The sequence below is a fragment of the Callospermophilus lateralis genome, chromosome 3, assembly GCF_048772815.1.
Source record: "Callospermophilus lateralis isolate mCalLat2 chromosome 3, mCalLat2.hap1, whole genome shotgun sequence".
Classification (NCBI taxonomy): domain Eukaryota; kingdom Metazoa; phylum Chordata; class Mammalia; order Rodentia; family Sciuridae; genus Callospermophilus; species Callospermophilus lateralis.
The window spans coordinates 11,689,586-11,706,510 of NC_135307.1; the positions used below are offsets into that span (position 1 = coordinate 11,689,586).

General features: G+C 50.7%; 1 protein-coding gene and 1 long non-coding RNA gene across 2 annotated transcripts in view; one reads left to right on the top strand and one right to left on the bottom strand.

Moving 5' to 3' along the window:
• Positions 1-11,715, bottom strand: part of LOC143395018 (uncharacterized) — a 30,117-nt gene extending 18,402 nt beyond the window's left edge. The window contains exons 1-2 of the long non-coding RNA XR_013090728.2: positions 11,545-11,715; positions 10,711-10,842 (exon numbers count right to left, since the gene is read on the bottom strand). This is a non-coding gene — a long non-coding RNA (uncharacterized LOC143395018). The remainder of the gene's footprint in view (positions 1-10,710; positions 10,843-11,544) is intronic.
• On the top strand, positions 11,709-13,622 carry Gsc (goosecoid homeobox). Its single transcript, XM_076849709.2, has 3 exons — positions 11,709-12,183; positions 12,598-12,857; positions 13,197-13,622. Exons 1-3 carry the CDS (start codon positions 11,829-11,831, stop codon positions 13,350-13,352), a joined length of 771 nt encoding a protein of 256 aa, XP_076705824.1. The 5' UTR covers positions 11,709-11,828; the 3' UTR covers positions 13,353-13,622.
• The last annotated feature ends 3,303 nt before the right edge of the window (positions 13,623-16,925 follow it).

Consider the following 16,925-nt stretch of genomic DNA (forward strand, 5'->3'; position numbering starts at 1 on the left):
TTGGTCTTAAGACTTTAAAACCATGACTTGTCCACGGGGGCAGCCCCCCCTCCCGCAGCCCCAGCTGCTATCCAGGAGCCCAGGGGAGCCAGTCATCAGCAAGGAGACTCATTTCCAGGCACTGTTTGCTGGGATGAGGTGCGAGTGGAGGAAATGAGGCCGGGCAGGTGGGCCCCTGACTCCAGGTTATTTGTTTGACCCCTGGCGCTCGTTCTCTCACGCTGCCTGTGTGGAGAAGGAAAGGCGTTCCTTATTTTGGAGAGGACTTTTTAGGCTTGGAGGTATATTTAATTTAAATTTCACAAGTAAAACATGAATGGGGTGTTTCTGTGCCAAGGTAGAGCATTAGAGATACAGGGTGCTCAGCCCCCCTTCATCATCAGCCCCAGTCCCAGGCCCCCCTGACAACTGGTGCCCACTGCTGTGAATCCAATAGACACGACACTTTTTCCTCTCGTATTTGAGTTTATTTCTCCAACACAATATGGGACTTACTATGAGCCAAGCATTATTCTCATGGCCTTCCAAATAGTAACTCATTTATATTTATGAGCCCACGTCACATGAACGAGAACAGGGATACATACAAATACGCACGCATGATCACACTGTGCTAGAATGTGGTTGTCACCAAGCATATGTCTTGGTGATCTTTCCACATCAGTGCGTATAATAAGATGGCCTGACTCCTTCAGTGGCTGTGGTGGGGTTTCCCATTATATGGTTTATTTAATTAATACCCTACTGAGGCACATTTAAATTGTATCCTTTAAAAAAATAAATAAATTTCAAGCCACGTTACCATGGATATCCTTCCAGATCTGCGCATGGTAGGAGCAGGATTTCCAGGGAGATGTTCTTGGGGGAATCTTGAATCTTAACCCTGAGCAGGTTGATCTCTGCCAAGCCCAGGCTTGGGGCAGAGGGTGGAGAAGAGGAGAGGAGGGTGTGGAGAGCAGAGGAAGGCAGGGCTGGGCTGAGGAGTGACCTCCACCTTGGGAGGGGGCATAGCTTGCTCAGGACCCCCAGCCTCCCAAGTGCCTGACCCTTGGTTTCCAGATATGCACCATGGAACCCTCTCGCTTCTTACCAAAGCAGAGTGGCTTGCTTTTAGAAGGAGCAGCAGGCCAAAGCTGAGGCAGGCCAGGAGGGGGTCTGGTGGACCTGACTGCAGGGCTGCCAGGAGGCCGGGCAAAGCATGTCAACGCTAACATCTCCAGCTCTGAGCCCTTGAGCAAGTCACTGGACTTCTCTGGCCCTGAGTTTCTTCATCAGCAAAGCTGCGTTCCTGGAAAACACCCTGAGGCCCCTATGGCTCTAATCTGGGAACTAAGTGAAGTACTAGAGTGAAGTAGTACTTCACAATTCCAAGGTGAAGTGGTGTTTTCCTTGGAAATTCTCCTGGGTGGGATTTGAGCCTTTTGTTATGCAGGTAGCAGGAGACTCCAACTTCCTTCTAAGCCAGAGCTGTGGGCCTTTGTGGTACAAGTCCTAAAATGACTAAGGGCCTTAAGCTTGTAAAAACAAAGGCAGCTATTTAGGGAGCTCTTACCATGCTCTTACTATTGTGCCTGGTATGGGTAGCCCAAGAAGCAAGGCAGACCTCCCATTTCACAGAGGAGAAGACTGAGGCTCAGGGAACTTCCAGCTCACACAGCTCCAGAGCGTCAGAGAGGGAAATTGGTCTGGGAGCAAAGCCTGTCCTGCTGGCCAGCATGTCACCCGTGGGAGTCACCGCTCAGGTTACTCTCCCAGGGGGTGCTGCCATGGGAACGGGGAGCTCTGGCTCCAGAGATGGCTGAGCTCCCTGGAGCCCCGGGTCTTTCTCTCACTGGGTGAATGGCTAGTTCTGCCACTGGGAACATTCTTTCACTGGACCAAGCAATGAGCACTTCTGGACTTGCTTTGACAAAGGGAGATGGGTACCATAGTCTCAAAACAGACCCTCTACAAGAGGAGGAGGACCCACTTGAAGTAGATGTCATTGCTAAGGTCTCTAAGAGTCCACCTTTTCCAACTGTTCCAGGCCAGGAGAGAGACATCATGGAGTGGGCAGTAGCTAGGAGTAGGGCAGCCCTGCTCCTGAAGCTCCCAGGGGGCACTGGACCCCCCGGTACCAACCTTTCCTCCCTTTCTCCCCTGGTCCACCTGAGTAGGTGATGGGGGGGTGCCACCCCCAAATAAGGCCAGTGATCAAATTCCTGCTGGGGAATGGCAGGTATCTAACCCAGGAGGGCACTTCTTTTGTTCCCTGGCTACTTCTCCATGTCACCGATGGAAAAAGGAAGGGGACAGGGCCCAAGCAGGAATGGTGAGTCCTCCAGCTCTCTTCACTGAGGATCCACCTGGAGAACTGTGGGACACTCCCTGGGGACGAGTGGGGCCTCGGGTTTGAAGGCAGCTGTTGTCTGCATGTGTGCACAGGTGTGACTGAGGACCTGCAGGTGACCCACTCCTCTACTCACAGTCCCCGGGAGCTGCCTGGCTGACAAATGCACAGAGCAGGCCCGCCCTCTCTCTCAGGAGAGCGCCCACTGTGTTTCATTAACGCTCTGCTGCTAATAGCCTTTGGCCTGGAACTTGGGGAGCAGGAGGGGAATCTGCACTTTCCTCAAACTAGTTCCTCAGCCTGCTCCTGGTGCCAAGGCCTGCGGTCAGCTGGTGGGAATGCGGGGCTGAATCAGATGCTCAACGGGCCACCCCCGCAGGGTCCTGGCTCAGATGCCTCTGACTCTAGGCGGGCTCCTCCTGGACCACAGAAGGCCCTTGCAATCCTTCCAGGTCTGCCTGCAGAGCTAGCAAAGGCCCAGAGGCTGAGCAGCACAAAACAGGAAGCACCGCGTGGCCAGAGCCCCGATGGGAGATGATGGCAGAGCAGGCAGAAAGGGTAATTGAGTGCCAGACAGATTGAGGAATGGGGCATCTCGGTGCTTTTCAAGAATCTGTTTAGTATTACAGCTAAGGGGAGCCAAATAGACTCAAGTTCAAATCCAGGCCTCAACCTGCTGAGCAGCCACCTCTGCCTGGTCTTGACGTCCTTACCTGCAGCAGGAGACAGTAACAAGGCCCAGCTTCCCTGAGTATCATGACCATCCACTGAGCACAAGGTCCTTTCCTTCTCCCTCCCTTTTGACCAGACTTTCAGAACTTAATGCCAAGTCCATCTGCTATATTTTCTATAAAGGGACCAGTGGTGTGGACTAATTCAGCCATGGTCACGACGCACCCTCGATGGTAGATGCTACTGTTTCTTGCTGCAGTATGCAGACGCTGTGTCTCATTCAGAACCCAAACCAATAAAAAGGCAATTTGTTAGTATGCTGGAAGACGAGGTCAGACCCGACACGGATCCAAGGAGCGAGATTTTACAGTGACTCCAGCTTTGTGAGCGAGAAATATTCAATAAAGAATTTCCCTGCAACACGGAGTGGTATGCATTCGCCACACATATTCAATATCCATCTTTGATCGGAAGTGCGGAATACCTCTGGCAGGCAGAGGGCTTTGAAAAGCAGCTCTTTTTGCTGCCCCCTCCGCCTCATAGAAGCACTTGAATGGTGAGCCAGTTATTTTAAAAATTATTTCAAGTCAAACGTTCACTTGATCACTCTAGCCTAGTTTAACTTGGAAAGCTGCTTTCTGAGGGTTTTGGAAAAAAGAATGGCCACGGCTTAAATCAGAATGTGGAAAGCATCATCAAAAACTTATGTTCCCATCTCTAAGCTGACTGGAGATACTTTCAAATACAAACACTTGCAGAACTCTAAAGATTCAGAGGAAGTATCCTCACTAGTTTGGCACAAACAGGTATTGATGTCCCCATTTCACATGCAAATAGTATACTGACCTACCAGGCAGTGTTGAAATGACTTTACCCACAAAGTTCACAAGAGGGGAATAAAAGTGTAGAGAGCTATTTAAAAAAATAAAATAAAAATAAAAAAGCCTGCATGTGCATGGTATCGTGTAGACAAGAGGGGTTCTTTTTAGTTGAACTGTACTATGTGGTTTTTTTGGTACAGGGATTGAACCCAGGGGTGCTTAACCACCAAGCCACATCCTCAGCCCTTTTTTATATTTTATTTAGAGACGGGGTCTCAATGAGTTGCTTAGCGCCTCACTTTTGCTGAGGCTGGCTTTGAACTCACAATCTTCCCTCCTCAGCCTCCAGAGTCACTGGAATCACAGGCATGTGCCACTGTGCCCTGCCTGTCGTAGGTTTTGCTCATACAGTATATTGAATTCCCCAAGCTGTCCTTGCTATAAACAGATGACTTTCCCTTGTAATACACAAATCACCAACAACCCATGATATGGGTGACAGACACTTGTGATTTTTAAACCCAAGAAATTCTGGTCCGCAGAAAGAATTTTACAGCTAAATGAAACCAAATCCAGAGGGTAGGTCAGGGAACATTCAGTTTTTGCCCTTGGGTTATAGGTAAACAACCCTAATAAGGTAACAAACATGAACTCTCCAGAGGAGGCAGCCACGGAGCTGGTGTTGGGGTTGACAGGCTCAGAAACAATGAACCAAGCCACTGTACACAATGAAGGAGTATGGAGTTGAGGGAGCGTGTGTGTGTGAGAGAGAGAGTGTGTGTGCACACGTGCACCTAGGCATATTCCAAACTTCATGATACCTGGGTAAAAAAAAGACAATGAAACCCCAACATGAATCAAACAAACTGGAAGACGAGGTTGTTTCTGAGCACCTCCTCCTCCTCTTTCCCATCAGGCCTAAGTGGGAAGGAACTGGCCAGAATTACCCAGAAATGCTGGGAGGGGGCCAGCCTCCTCTGCAGATGGTGAGGCCAGCCTAACACGGAGTCCCAGTCCCAGTCCTGTGATGGTGGGATGGGGCAGGTGAAGTACCTGTGGCCTCTGAAGGTGGCCCCATTTCCCACTACTGGCCTGACTCCTGCTTCTGAAGTTTGGGATTCTGCACACACACACACACAAAGCAGGGCAGTTGCCTCTTTAAAATGTAGTCAGGGCCCAGGGAAGTGTCCCTCTAGGAGGTCATGAAACTATTGAAAACCGAGCTCTACAGAGATGCTGGAATACTGAGGACAGAATGTGCTGAGGGAGGATGTGCTTATGAGTCTTTTCATTGTGATGTATCCAAAGCATCAATAATGCTACCTGATGTAAATTATACCCCGAGAAGTCTTGAGATGCTGCACCAGCAAATAACCATTTCATCAAGTCCCATTTTTAAAAATGAGTACACTGGGCTGGGGCTATAAGCCATTGGTAGCATGTGTGAGGCCCTGGGTTCCATCCCAGCACCATCCAAAAAAAAAAGAATAAAGAATATACTACCCATATCTCCAGATGTTAACTTTTCTGGACACCTAACGGTTACCTGTAACCATGGCTAGATTTTGCTATAATTTTCAGTTTTGCTTCATAATATTCTTTTGCTAAAAAGAAACCAAACAAACTCAACATTCCAAAATATTTTCAAAGTACTGAGTGTCTTTCTTTTATCCAAAACACTTCCCTTGCCCAGCTTACTTTGACCCCTAACACACTGTGGGGGTCAAGTTTCTCAAAGTTAAGCAGTTCTAATTCATTTTTCCAAGAATTTAAAATCTACAGGTAACACCCCCCAATTTTTTACCCTAATTCATTTTGAAATAGACTTAAAAGGTTAGGCTAGAGTATTGAATATTTAGGGGAGGAAAAAAAAAAGACAAAACAAAAAGCCTAGAACTTTCTTTTATGTCATGAAATGGGTCCTTCCCTTTTGGGGTTGTTGACCACAACTGGATGAGTTGGAATGCTTGAGAACCATACGTAAAACACCTCCTCCCCCTCCTGTCTTTCCTAGAGTCTCTCTCTCTTTTTTTTTTCCTCCTTAATTAGATTCGTCCCAGCAAGGTCTTTTTTTAGAAAGAGGATTTCAATTTGTTAAGTCAGGCCACTCAACTATGCAAAAGAAAAAATGAGAAAAATGAGGGTCTCCCCCCGCCTTGTGAGAGTTCTTTTCCCCAGTTCCTCCAAAACTTCACAAAGGGACCGTGTCACTCGAAAGAAAGTCTGCACTTGACAAGACTGACACAACAAACATGGGCACGACCTCAGAGCAGCTGGAAAGGATCCAGGCCTGCTGCCTGGAAGTGCACATGCTGCAGGAAGTGAACATGCCGTCCCTGCTCACACGCACGGGTCTGCTGTCTCCCCCTGGGTGAAGGCATCCAGTTCTCATGCTAGCACTTATTTGGGGGAGACAAATACATTAGTAACCAATGGGTTTACACAAATTTATATGCTTTTTTTTTTTTTTTTCAGAAACTGTGGGAGCCCAGAGGGCTCTGAACTGCACCCTCTGCCCCAACTGTGCAACACCAGTAGCAACCACCTTCCACCAAGAAAGATCCACGCATGGCTCAGATCACTGATGTGTGCCCCGGATGATTCTCCTCTGAGACTGATGTTTGCATCTCAATAGGTCTGTGATATGAAGCCATTTCGCTGGTAACATTCTGAAATGATACCTAGATTTTTAACACCTATTTGTATGTTGGACTGATCAGCAACACCCTAAGACAAGCATTTAATGACATGCCCGTCAGTCCCTGAACCCTGCTTAAGTGTCCCCTTGGATGAGCTGGCTTAAAGAAAAGTGACAGAAATGTTCTTTAATAACTATGGTTTATCCATTTCTTTCAGATAGTAAGTGGCACATTCTCACCTCATTTGCAGCTTTTAATCCCAAATGGACATTGCTTTTGAAATATCCTCTTTCTTTCTTTTCTTTTCTTTTTTTCTTTTTTTTTTTTCCCTGAGGCTGCCACTTGAAAGTTGAAATCTAGCAAGAATGTAATGGTAGGTGCCGGCTTTCTGAATTACAGGGTGACTGCCTGAGCTGTCCTAAAAAGCAAGTGTCTTTTTTATGCCGCATAAAAGACTGAAATGTTTACATATCAAAAGGCTATAGGCCAATTTCTGTCAAAATTACACATGAAGTTAAGCAGTACAAGCAATTTATTTAAACACTAGTCATTGTAGAAAAATTCAAAACCATATGCTCTTTTAGCAGTTTTTCACAAATGCATTTGACCCATGACTTGGCTAGACATACAAGCTTCATAATTTACTCTAAATTTCAAATCCCCTTGACGTTTAAATAAAAGATCTTCATTAATGAGGTTTACATGAATGAAAACTTTAGAAGCTGATATCGGTTAGCAAGGGGCTTCAGGACCGTCTGTGCCTTCGCTCTAATTTTCAAATGACTGACTTTGCTTAATCATTTCAAGAGAAAGTTCCTCTGAGAACAAATTATCATCATTTGCATTCTGCGATTTGCAAAAGCAACGGTGCAGTCACTTTGAAACAAACTTTGAAAGTGGATTTCTGCAACCCAGGAAAACTGAAGCTATTTTTTTCCCCCTTGAGGCCTTGGGAACACGTCATTTTTCGACACCCTCTTCTCTCCCAGGGTTACGTGCTTTCCCTAACACCTTGATGGGCTTGTTCTTAGGGTTTCGGGTGTTTTTCTTTAGAATGTTTCAAAACTTCTATCAAAAATCATCTGGTAAGTTCCCTATGTTTAGGTGAATGCAAGAGACCCAGCACAAATACGTCGCTGGTTAGCTTTAGCGGGCAGAGACTGCAAGGGTGGAGGCTACGCGGGTGGGTCAGCACCACTGGGGACCAGCCTCCCGGGAATATGGCTAGAGCTATCGGAGGGGTCCTTCAGGGACTAGCAGAACCGTAGTGCTTGTTTGGCGCACCAATTTTGAAACATTAGATTTTTTTTTAAAAAAAAAGCCTAAACACCAACGAGAATACCAATTTGCGCTGTGAAAACTACTGAGGTCTCCTTGCTGCGCGCTGGGGACCTACAGAGACATTAGAATTGTTCCTAATTCCTCTGACCTCCGTGCAGCCTGGAGGGCTAGGTTATCTTTGGAAAGGACACGCCAGCTTTTTGCACTAGATAAGAAAAATCTTACTTACATGCATCGGATTATAAACTCTGCTTTGTGATCAGGCGAGAGAGTGAATTAAGAAACGAATCCTAAGAAGTTGGGGCCGGGTATGCATTTTAAAATACAGCTGTGGGGAGTGGGGTGTAAAGAGAAAGGGGACAGCTTTTTCCACGATGAAAATATCTCGGGGCGCGGAGATATGCCCAGGCACACGCTCCAAACTTGAGTACTCTGTTTTAAATCAGAGAAGCAATTTAATCTACACTCTTTGAATCAATTTAGCGATGACCGCAGCGCAAGACGCCTTCCACAGAGGCCAAACAGCAAATATACCTTACGCATGTGGAATCCACTGATCTATTCTTTAATATTTTTAAAATGAGGGCTATTACCGGGGCGGATGACTCCTCAACAAACACATTTTCATAGACTTCTGCGTGGTGATTGCTTTGTGTGAAATCGTGTTTGGGTGATAATAGGGAAAATCAGCGGCGTGTTTACTGCCTTTCCCACCGAAGCGCTCCCGGCTGCCGCTGGACGCTCCGGGTCCTCCCATGCTGAGCCGTGCGTGTGGGGCCGACAAACAATCGCTTAGCAACACGAGGGGGACCATTTGCTTGCGTTGCATTTGTTATTCCAATTGCGCCAGGCAATGAAGGGCAAGATTGGCGCGTTGTGGACACTTGTGGGTTTTCCTCCTCAGAGGAGGTGCGGTACCGGGCCAAGAAGACGCCTTTCTGGCGTCTGCCTCCCCGCGGACAAAGAGGAAGGACCACAGATTGAGGGGCATCCAGGTGGGGGAGGTGCGCCACGCAGGGGTGAGCTGCGTGAGAGGTGGCAGAGTGAGTCCTGTGTGGCTCTGGGTCCCTGTGACCTCTTCCCTGAAGTTCTCCTCCATTAGAGGATAGAGCTTGCAAATTCGCTCTTATCTTAGACTCAACTGATTCAGAGACCCTGCCCTAATGCTGGGGGCAGGGGTGGAGACAGCACACTCCTTTGTCCCATGAAAAGAACAAGAAAATGTCCTTTAGTCCATCCCCAACCTCCTTGGGCCAGTTACCTTCCTAATATTAAGGTTGTAAGGGACTCAATGAATGTTGGATTAGGTTCGATCAATTAAAATCTCGAGGCCTCCAAAAGAGGGGCAATTTACAAAGTGTCTCCATTCATTCCAACTCTGATGTTCAGACTGGATACTCTTCCTTCTAGTGGTTGGGTAGTTAGCCAGAGGGCTTCAGGAAAGTGAAGCACAATCTAGGATTTTGTTCAACCTGATCATTAAGGACAAGAATCAAGAGGAAGAAGACAGGAGGGGTGGACTTGGCCAGCGAGTTGGTTCTACACTTTTAAATACTTGGAGGCCCGTTTGTAGGTCTGAGACTGAGGTTTTGTTGGGGGTCCTGATTTGAGCACTCTTCACGACAACTAAAGGACTAGGAATCTGGCTGTAGAGTCCTACTTTGCTTCTGCCTCCCCCTGATGCAGGCAAAGATCTTAAAAGACGCACCCCGGCAAAGTTCGCCCGCCCAGCAACCAGCACAAATGCAGATAAATTCACTGTTGAAATTGCAGCCTCCAGTTTTCTTCCATCCATTGCCCTGTACAACGGAACCTGAGAAAGGCTGGCGGCAGTATGTGTGCTCTGGGACCTAGTGACCCATTCGCTGTCTCTCAGAATGGAAAATCTGCTTCCCTCCCTGGTTAGTAGGAGAGCGAAGGCAGGTTTTCTTACCGTAGACCTGACCTCTGAAAGAGAGGGTCACTCTCCTTCCTGGGAGGTTATAATTATTATTTTTAAATCTATGGCTTCCCCAAATCGAGACCCATTTCCATCCGGCCTTAATCTCTCCCAACCACCTCTAGTTTGCACAGCAAAGAACCAAGTCTCCCGACCACACGAGCCGGTGGGCGTTAGGATGTGGAGCTTCAACTCCGGGGAACTAGGCGCAGAAGCGCGCGCCAGCCCTCCTTCCGCGGCCCCAGCGCATTGCCGAGTTCTGCGCCCCCGCACTACCGAAGCTCCACTCAGCGGCTCTTTGACTTGGGAAAGGAATTGACAAGTGGCCTTTCCCCGGGTGCTTGGGAAGAGGCAGCGTAGCTGACTTAGTCTTACTGAGGTGATTTTAGACAACTTTTCGGGAACCCCTGGCTAATCAGTTCCAGAAAAATCGGGTAGGAGTTAAAGGCGAAAAAATGGGTAGGAGTTAAAGACGGCCGGCCTTCCTTCGGGACTCTGGCGGGGTCTGCCCTCCCGGCCCAGGGCGGTCTCCTGTCTCAGTCGGTGCTGGCCCTTCCCCCTGGAATGGCTGGCGTTGCTGGCGCAAAGGCCCGAAGAAAGACGGCTTTGGAGTCCAGGGGCTTGCGCCCAGGCCGCAGGACCTCAGGCGCTGCTTTCGTTCCGCGCACACTGTCGCCTACCTTCTCGAAGAGCGCTCAACAGCCTGCGCGCAGAGTGGACTGGCTGCGCCTCCCGCGGCTCCAGCGGCGGCCGTGCTGTGCGGAGAAACCCGCAAGGCACTGCGGCCGCCTTTGGCAAGCAGGGAGGGCCTTGGTACAGGCCCCCGGGACCCGGGGAACCCAGCCTGGGCCTGCCAGGCTGAAGTTAAGGGGCCTGTCATTTAGGGAGTGAGCAGGTCCAAGGGGAAAATGTTCCGGAAGAAGACTGAGAAGCCCCAAAGGCTCCAATCTGGATTGAAAACCCAAAACAGGGGAGGAGGACACCCCACTTCTAAAAATAAGAATCAACAAGGAAAAGCACAAAACCTACCGACACCCACACAGGGGGCAGCTGGAAGCATCGGCTCTGAGGGCTACTCTTGAATTTTAAATAGTGGCTGAATTCGGTCTTCGTTGTGTAAGGACTTAGGGACTGTCATGGTAGTTTTCTGACCCAAAGTGTCTGAGAGAGAGAGAGACAGAGAGAGAGAGAGAGAGAGAGAGAGAGAGAGAGAGAGAGAGAGAGAGAGAGAGAATATTTTAGAAAATACAATGCACCTTTTCTTTCATTGTTTTTGCTTTACAAATTTTGACTTTTGCAAAAACAAAAGGCTGGGGTGGGGGGGTGGGAATTAACCAGCTGATTGGGAAGAGAACTTTAAAGATTAAAAAAGAGAGGAGTTGAAATTAAGCCGTTCGTACACGGAGGCCCAAGGAGTAGCGGGATTTTCAATCCTACTTTAGGAAGGACACACTCACATTTTCTAAAACAAAACAAATTCCGAAAGAAGTAGCCCCAAAGTAAAACCGGCCACAATGAATTTGAGCTAAAGGCAGAGGAAATCGCACCCAATAATAGGACCCAATCTGAGAAAAAAAGGTGGGGGCGGAGAGGTCGGGCGGAGGGAGTTGTTAACTGCGGCAGTACAATGGAATTAATGAGATTAACCAGGGCAATTAGGCCGCCCGCCCAGCTCGACCCGCCCGCCGCGGGGCTGCCGAATGGAAAAGATTAGGTTAATTTCATTAATTCTCAATCCACAATCTCTTCTCAGGCTCTGTCACCCCCTCCCCTTGGCACCTCTCCCCCTCCCCTGGAAAACCTCCCCCCACCCAAAGGAGAAGAAAAGGCCAAATCTGGTTCTGTTTGTCATCTGCATATTACCAGGAACTAAATCCAGGATGACGTCGACTCGGTATAAAACCAACAAGAGGTTCAGCTGGTCCGAGCTCGTCCTACCCGCGGGTTGAGTTCAGTGAGCGCTGCAGCGAGGGGCGGGCGGGAGGAGGGCGAGCGGACGCAGGGGGCGGGGAGGGGCGCGGGGCTGCACGCTCGCCGGCGCTCTCTTTCGGTTTGGTCGGCCGTAGGAGGAGAGTGGACACCCCCACTTTGAGGCATTTTGCTCTGCGTGTCCCCGCTGCCCTCTGGTCCCGGCGCGGGTCTCGGGGATGCCCGCCAGCATGTTCAGCATCGACAACATCCTGGCCGCCCGGCCGCGCTGCAAGGACTCGGTGCTGCCGGTGGCGCCCAGCGCCGCGGCTCCGGTCGTCTTCCCGGCCCTGCACGGGGACTCGCTCTACGGCGCCAGCGGAGGCACCTCCTCGGACTACGGCGCCTTCTACCCGCGCCCGGTGGCCCCTGGCGGCGCGGGCCTCCCGGCCGCGGTCGGCGGCTCCCGCCTAGGCTACAACAACTACTTCTACGGGCAGCTGCACGTGCAGGCGGCGCCCGTGGGCCCGGCCTGCTGCGGGGCCGTGCAGCCGCTGGGCGCCCAGCAGTGCTCCTGCGTCCCGACGCCCTCAGGTATGGTCGCGCTTGCTCGGGCCTTCGCCACCTAGCGCTGTCGTTAGTCCCTGGGATGGTGGCGCTTGCTTTGGTCACCTTGCACAAACTTTTCCTCTTGCAGACCCCCATCTCTTTTGGCGGAGTTTGCACGCGCCTTACTGCAAACTTTTCGCGAGTTAGCGAAAGTAACTCGCGTAGTGTCCGGGTTAGGATTCCACGCCCAGGCCATAATTTAGTGTCTGCCGTGGGGAAAGTTAGGTTTTTTAAATTCCCCGACTGGCTCTGGGGCTTGAGGGGCGATGATTCCTCCCATTTTCCGGCACCTCGACCCCTTTGTAGCTGTTTTTTAAGTGGGAGAGGATTGCGGGCTGGCCGGCGGGCGTGCGCGCTGCGACGAGGGAGGACGCTGACTGTGCGCCCCGCTTGCCGCAGGCTACGAGGGCCCAGGCTCGGTGCTGGTGTCGCCGGTGCCGCACCAGATGCTGCCCTACATGAACGTGGGCACGCTGTCGCGCACCGAGCTGCAGCTCCTCAACCAGCTGCACTGCCGGCGGAAGCGGCGGCACCGCACCATCTTCACCGACGAACAGCTCGAAGCGCTGGAGAACCTCTTCCAGGAGACCAAGTACCCGGACGTGGGCACGCGCGAGCAGCTGGCCCGGAAGGTGCATCTCCGAGAGGAGAAAGTGGAGGTAGGCGCCCAACCCGCCGGCGGTGTCTAGTGGTCCTTCCCAGGGAGCAGGGCCCCAGGCGGGTTGGCCCCAGGCGGGTTGGCCCGGCCCTCCTCCAAGCTCCCTAAACTTTAAAAACTTCCCGGTGGCCGCCTGGAGGCTGGAGGGCGCTTTAGGCCCAGGAAGTCGGGAGAAAACGCGGAAGCCGGAGCTAGTGGCTCGGCTCCTTTTGTTGGTGTGAGCGCGGTGTCCCGCTCGTGATTCCACGCCCGATCATCCCGCGGCCACACGGAGCCCCGGGTGTGCTGGCGGTGGGGCAAGCGCCCCTTAACTGTTGTTTTGTGCTCACATGCACAACAGGTCTGGTTTAAGAATCGCCGCGCCAAATGGAGGCGGCAGAAGCGGTCCTCATCCGAGGAGTCGGAAAACGCTGAGAAGTGGAACAAGACGTCGTCGAAGGCGTCGCCGGAGAAGAGGGAAGAGGAAGGTAAAAGCGATTTGGACTCGGACAGCTGACGGCCGCGGGATGGCCGTTGCCTGACTCAAGGACTTGCACAGACAGACGATGCTACTTCTTGCACACGCGCTGCCTTGCGGGAGGGGGTCCAGAAAGAGGAACGAGGAGCTGTAAATAGTGTACAGAGCCGGGAGGGTCGGCGCCTGGGGACTGGCAGGCGCGCGGGTTCTCGCAGCCCCGCACGGTCAGAGGCCGCCTGCATTTTGCTCCCCACTGTAGTATTTATAGTTAAGTTAACGGTGACAATACAATAAAGTGACGGTGATGTAGATGGGCCAGTCTGTATTTCGTACCACCACCACCATCAGTCCCAGGCCGAGAAACCCATTTAGTTTGTAGGGTCTACAGAAAAATTGAGCAGCTTTGACCTGTCAAAAGGAAGGAACAAGAAAAACTCGGGGGGGGGGTGCTCACCGAGGGATGGATTGGGATGGGATGGAAGACTCGACCCTAGTTCTCCAGGAAGGGGTGAAGTGGGGCCTTGCGGATGAGATGTGAGGGTCTGCCAGGGTTCTTGCTCCTTGCTCCCACCTCCTGCTCGGAGAAGGGGCACACCTTCCTTCTCTGTAGAAGCCAGGGCTAAGGGATGGAAGCTTCTCCAGAGCCCTAGTCCTATTTCTGTGAAATCTCAGACCAAAGATGGCCAGTCCACCCGCTGAGTTAGGCAGCGGACATGCCTCTTCTCCTGGGTGCTTTCCTTGATCTTCCACGACTGCTCCCGCTGTCCTTCCACCCCAAATGCCCCTCTGACCAGGGAAGGAGTTTCCTCCCCGCAGCCCTAGTTGGCACTGTAGCCCCACGGCAGCCAGGAGGACCTCTGCCAGGAGACCAAGTAACCGGACATAGGCACCCTTTTCCCTGGGCGGCTGAGTGGCCAGGGCTGAGGGATGCTCTCTCAGTCAGTCTAGGAGGGCACCGGGAGAGGGTTGCTTTGAAGTGGCAGTACCGGTCCCCACCCCCATGCTGCTCTTTTCTTCTGGAACTATCTACCTTCCACCCACCGGGGCTGGAATAAGGAACTCCAGCGAACTGGCTACGTGTGGTCTCCAGTTAACCAAAGACTGGAGAGGTCTCCTAGAGCCCCTGAGCTAGGGATAAAGAGTAGATCACTCCGCAGGCCATTCAGGGCATGGAGTGAGGGCCAAGGCCAGAAGGGATAGCTTTTAATATGTTGAATTTTATTCTGCTCACTTACCCAAGAGGAAACCTGGGGTTAGAGCCCTCTTGGGCTCCTCAACCCGCCTGTGCGCGGAGCAGGGAGCTTGTTCTTGCTGAGCCTCCTCCATGTTCAGATCAAGGTCCCTACAAGGGAAGGGGCAAGGCTTGCATGCTGGCTAATTGAACAGCTACCAAAAGGAACTTTGTTTACAAACAGCACTTTTTTTTTTCATATCTTGTGGGTTTGCAAATGTGACCCCTGGAGCATATGAACTAGCCCTCGGAAAGCTTGGAGTGCTCCTCTCCAATACTGCCTTTTCCACAAGCAGTATCCCTAGGCAGAGGAAAAGGGCAGTGGCAAGGGTCAAGAATGCATCAATTTGTGACTTTGGGCACACTGCTTAACCTCCCTGACCCCCATATTCCACAACTGTAAAATGGGCATAGTAATAGAACCTGCTTCCCAGGGTCCTTGTGGACACTACTTACTTAGGTATAAGGGACTCTTTTCAACATGACTACTTAATTTAGAAAATGTGAGCATGCTTTGTAGAAGTCAGCTCCAATACTTCCAGATGTATGTACATCATCTAATTTTATCTTCAAGAACTCTAAGATGGGTAATGTCACCATTTTACAGATGAACATGTTAAAGGTTTGAAAAGTTAAGGACATTAACAACAGCTCATAAGAAATAAAGCGGGAACATGGCCTTTGCCTCAGTGAGTCTTATACCATAATTGGAAATGTTTCCACTAATAACAGTTCTTGTGAGAAATATTCAAAGAAACTGTCCTGTTTGGTTTCAAATGCATCTTGAAATGGCTGTTGGTATACCTCCTTAGACAGCAGACTTCAGGGTGAGACAGCAGTGCCTGCCATTGCTCCCAGTCATTGATAGCTGATGTTCCTGGAGGGTGTTCTCTCTACCTTTGAAGAGGGATCAGCCAGCAGGGATATCTGGAACATTTTAAGGCAGGAGAGAAGTGAGCAGTGTCATTTCACCCTGAGAGAGTTGCCTTCTGTAGAACTCTAAACTCCTGTGTGGCTTTTCCCTATAAAAGGGAATTTTTCATTTTAAAGAAAATTTGCATGTATTCTGGAAAGAGGTCTAAGGCAAATGGTCCAGGGGAGATAAGCCATGAGTGGAATAGAGGGGGACCAAGAGCCTGAATAGAGGGGGGGGGGCAAGCTCCCAGCTTGTCCCGGAGCAGGCCCAAGGTGACAAGAGAACTCTCCCTCACTGTCCACGTCTCCATGCCTGGAGTCCCCTGCAGACGCTTCAGGATTGGCCCAGCTCACAGGAAATAAACATAATAAACGTCTGGAGTGAAGAGGGAAATGTCAGCATGGTCTAATTATAGTCCACCCACCTACCTTGTGCATGCCCCAGGCAGCTGTGGGGTTCAAATCTCTATCTTAGACTGGCTCTTGGTGGCAGGAGGGCCAGCTGGGGTCATGGAGCAGAAGGCACTCGGGCCTCGTAATTTTCTTCAGAGGGAATTCGGGTCACACTGTTGGAAAGTGGTATGTGTCCTCGGGCAGGGTGTAGGCCAGTCAGCCTGGCTTAAGAGGTTTCAGATTCACGTGACCTCTCATCCTGTCCACTGAAGGTGTTCTGCCCATTCCGTAGTTGAGCAAACTGAGGCACAAGACTAACACCAAGAAGCAAAATGAGAACTGTGACCTGCAAGGCTCCTGGACCTTGTGATTTGCAAGGGGATGTGGGTGGGGCTCTCACCCAGTTAGAACGTTCACCAACAGCAAATGACTACAAGAGTGAGTGTAACTGCCCCGCCTCACAGACTCTAGTGAAGAGCAGTAGTGACGCTCTAGCACTTTACATGCCACACTTCCACTCTCAGGCTCTCAGGAGCGGGGAGCTGCAGCCCATTTTCCAGGTGGGAATTGGAGGCTCAGCAAGAATAAATAGTAATTGGCAGAGCAGGCCCCGGACCCCCAGGGCCCAGCAGACTTCCCACATACTTCTTGCAGCGATGTGAGGTCTAGAGTAATGGCTTCCAGGTGTCCCTGGCCACCTGAGCCAAGTGGGCCCTGCTTGGAAGGAGCTGGGAGTCTTCAGATTCCTACCGTCTTCCTCCATCTCTCTTGGTTCTTGGCAGTAGCAGGGCACAAGCTGGGGGACAGGACCCAAAAACAATTGCTGCATAAACAGTGTCCACAAAGAGCTGATTTCAGTTTCAGTCCTTTGATCAAATTGTGTTTTATTGATATTTGAATTGTTTTTTTCAGTATGAGATTGAACCCAGGGCCTCACACGTCCTAGGCAAGTGCTCTATCACTGAGCTTCATCCCCAGCCCTTATTTTAGTTTACTTTGAGTCAGGGTCTCCCTAACTTGCCTGGGCTGGTCTTGAACCTGTGATCCTCCTTCCTCAGCCTCCTGGGATGAGG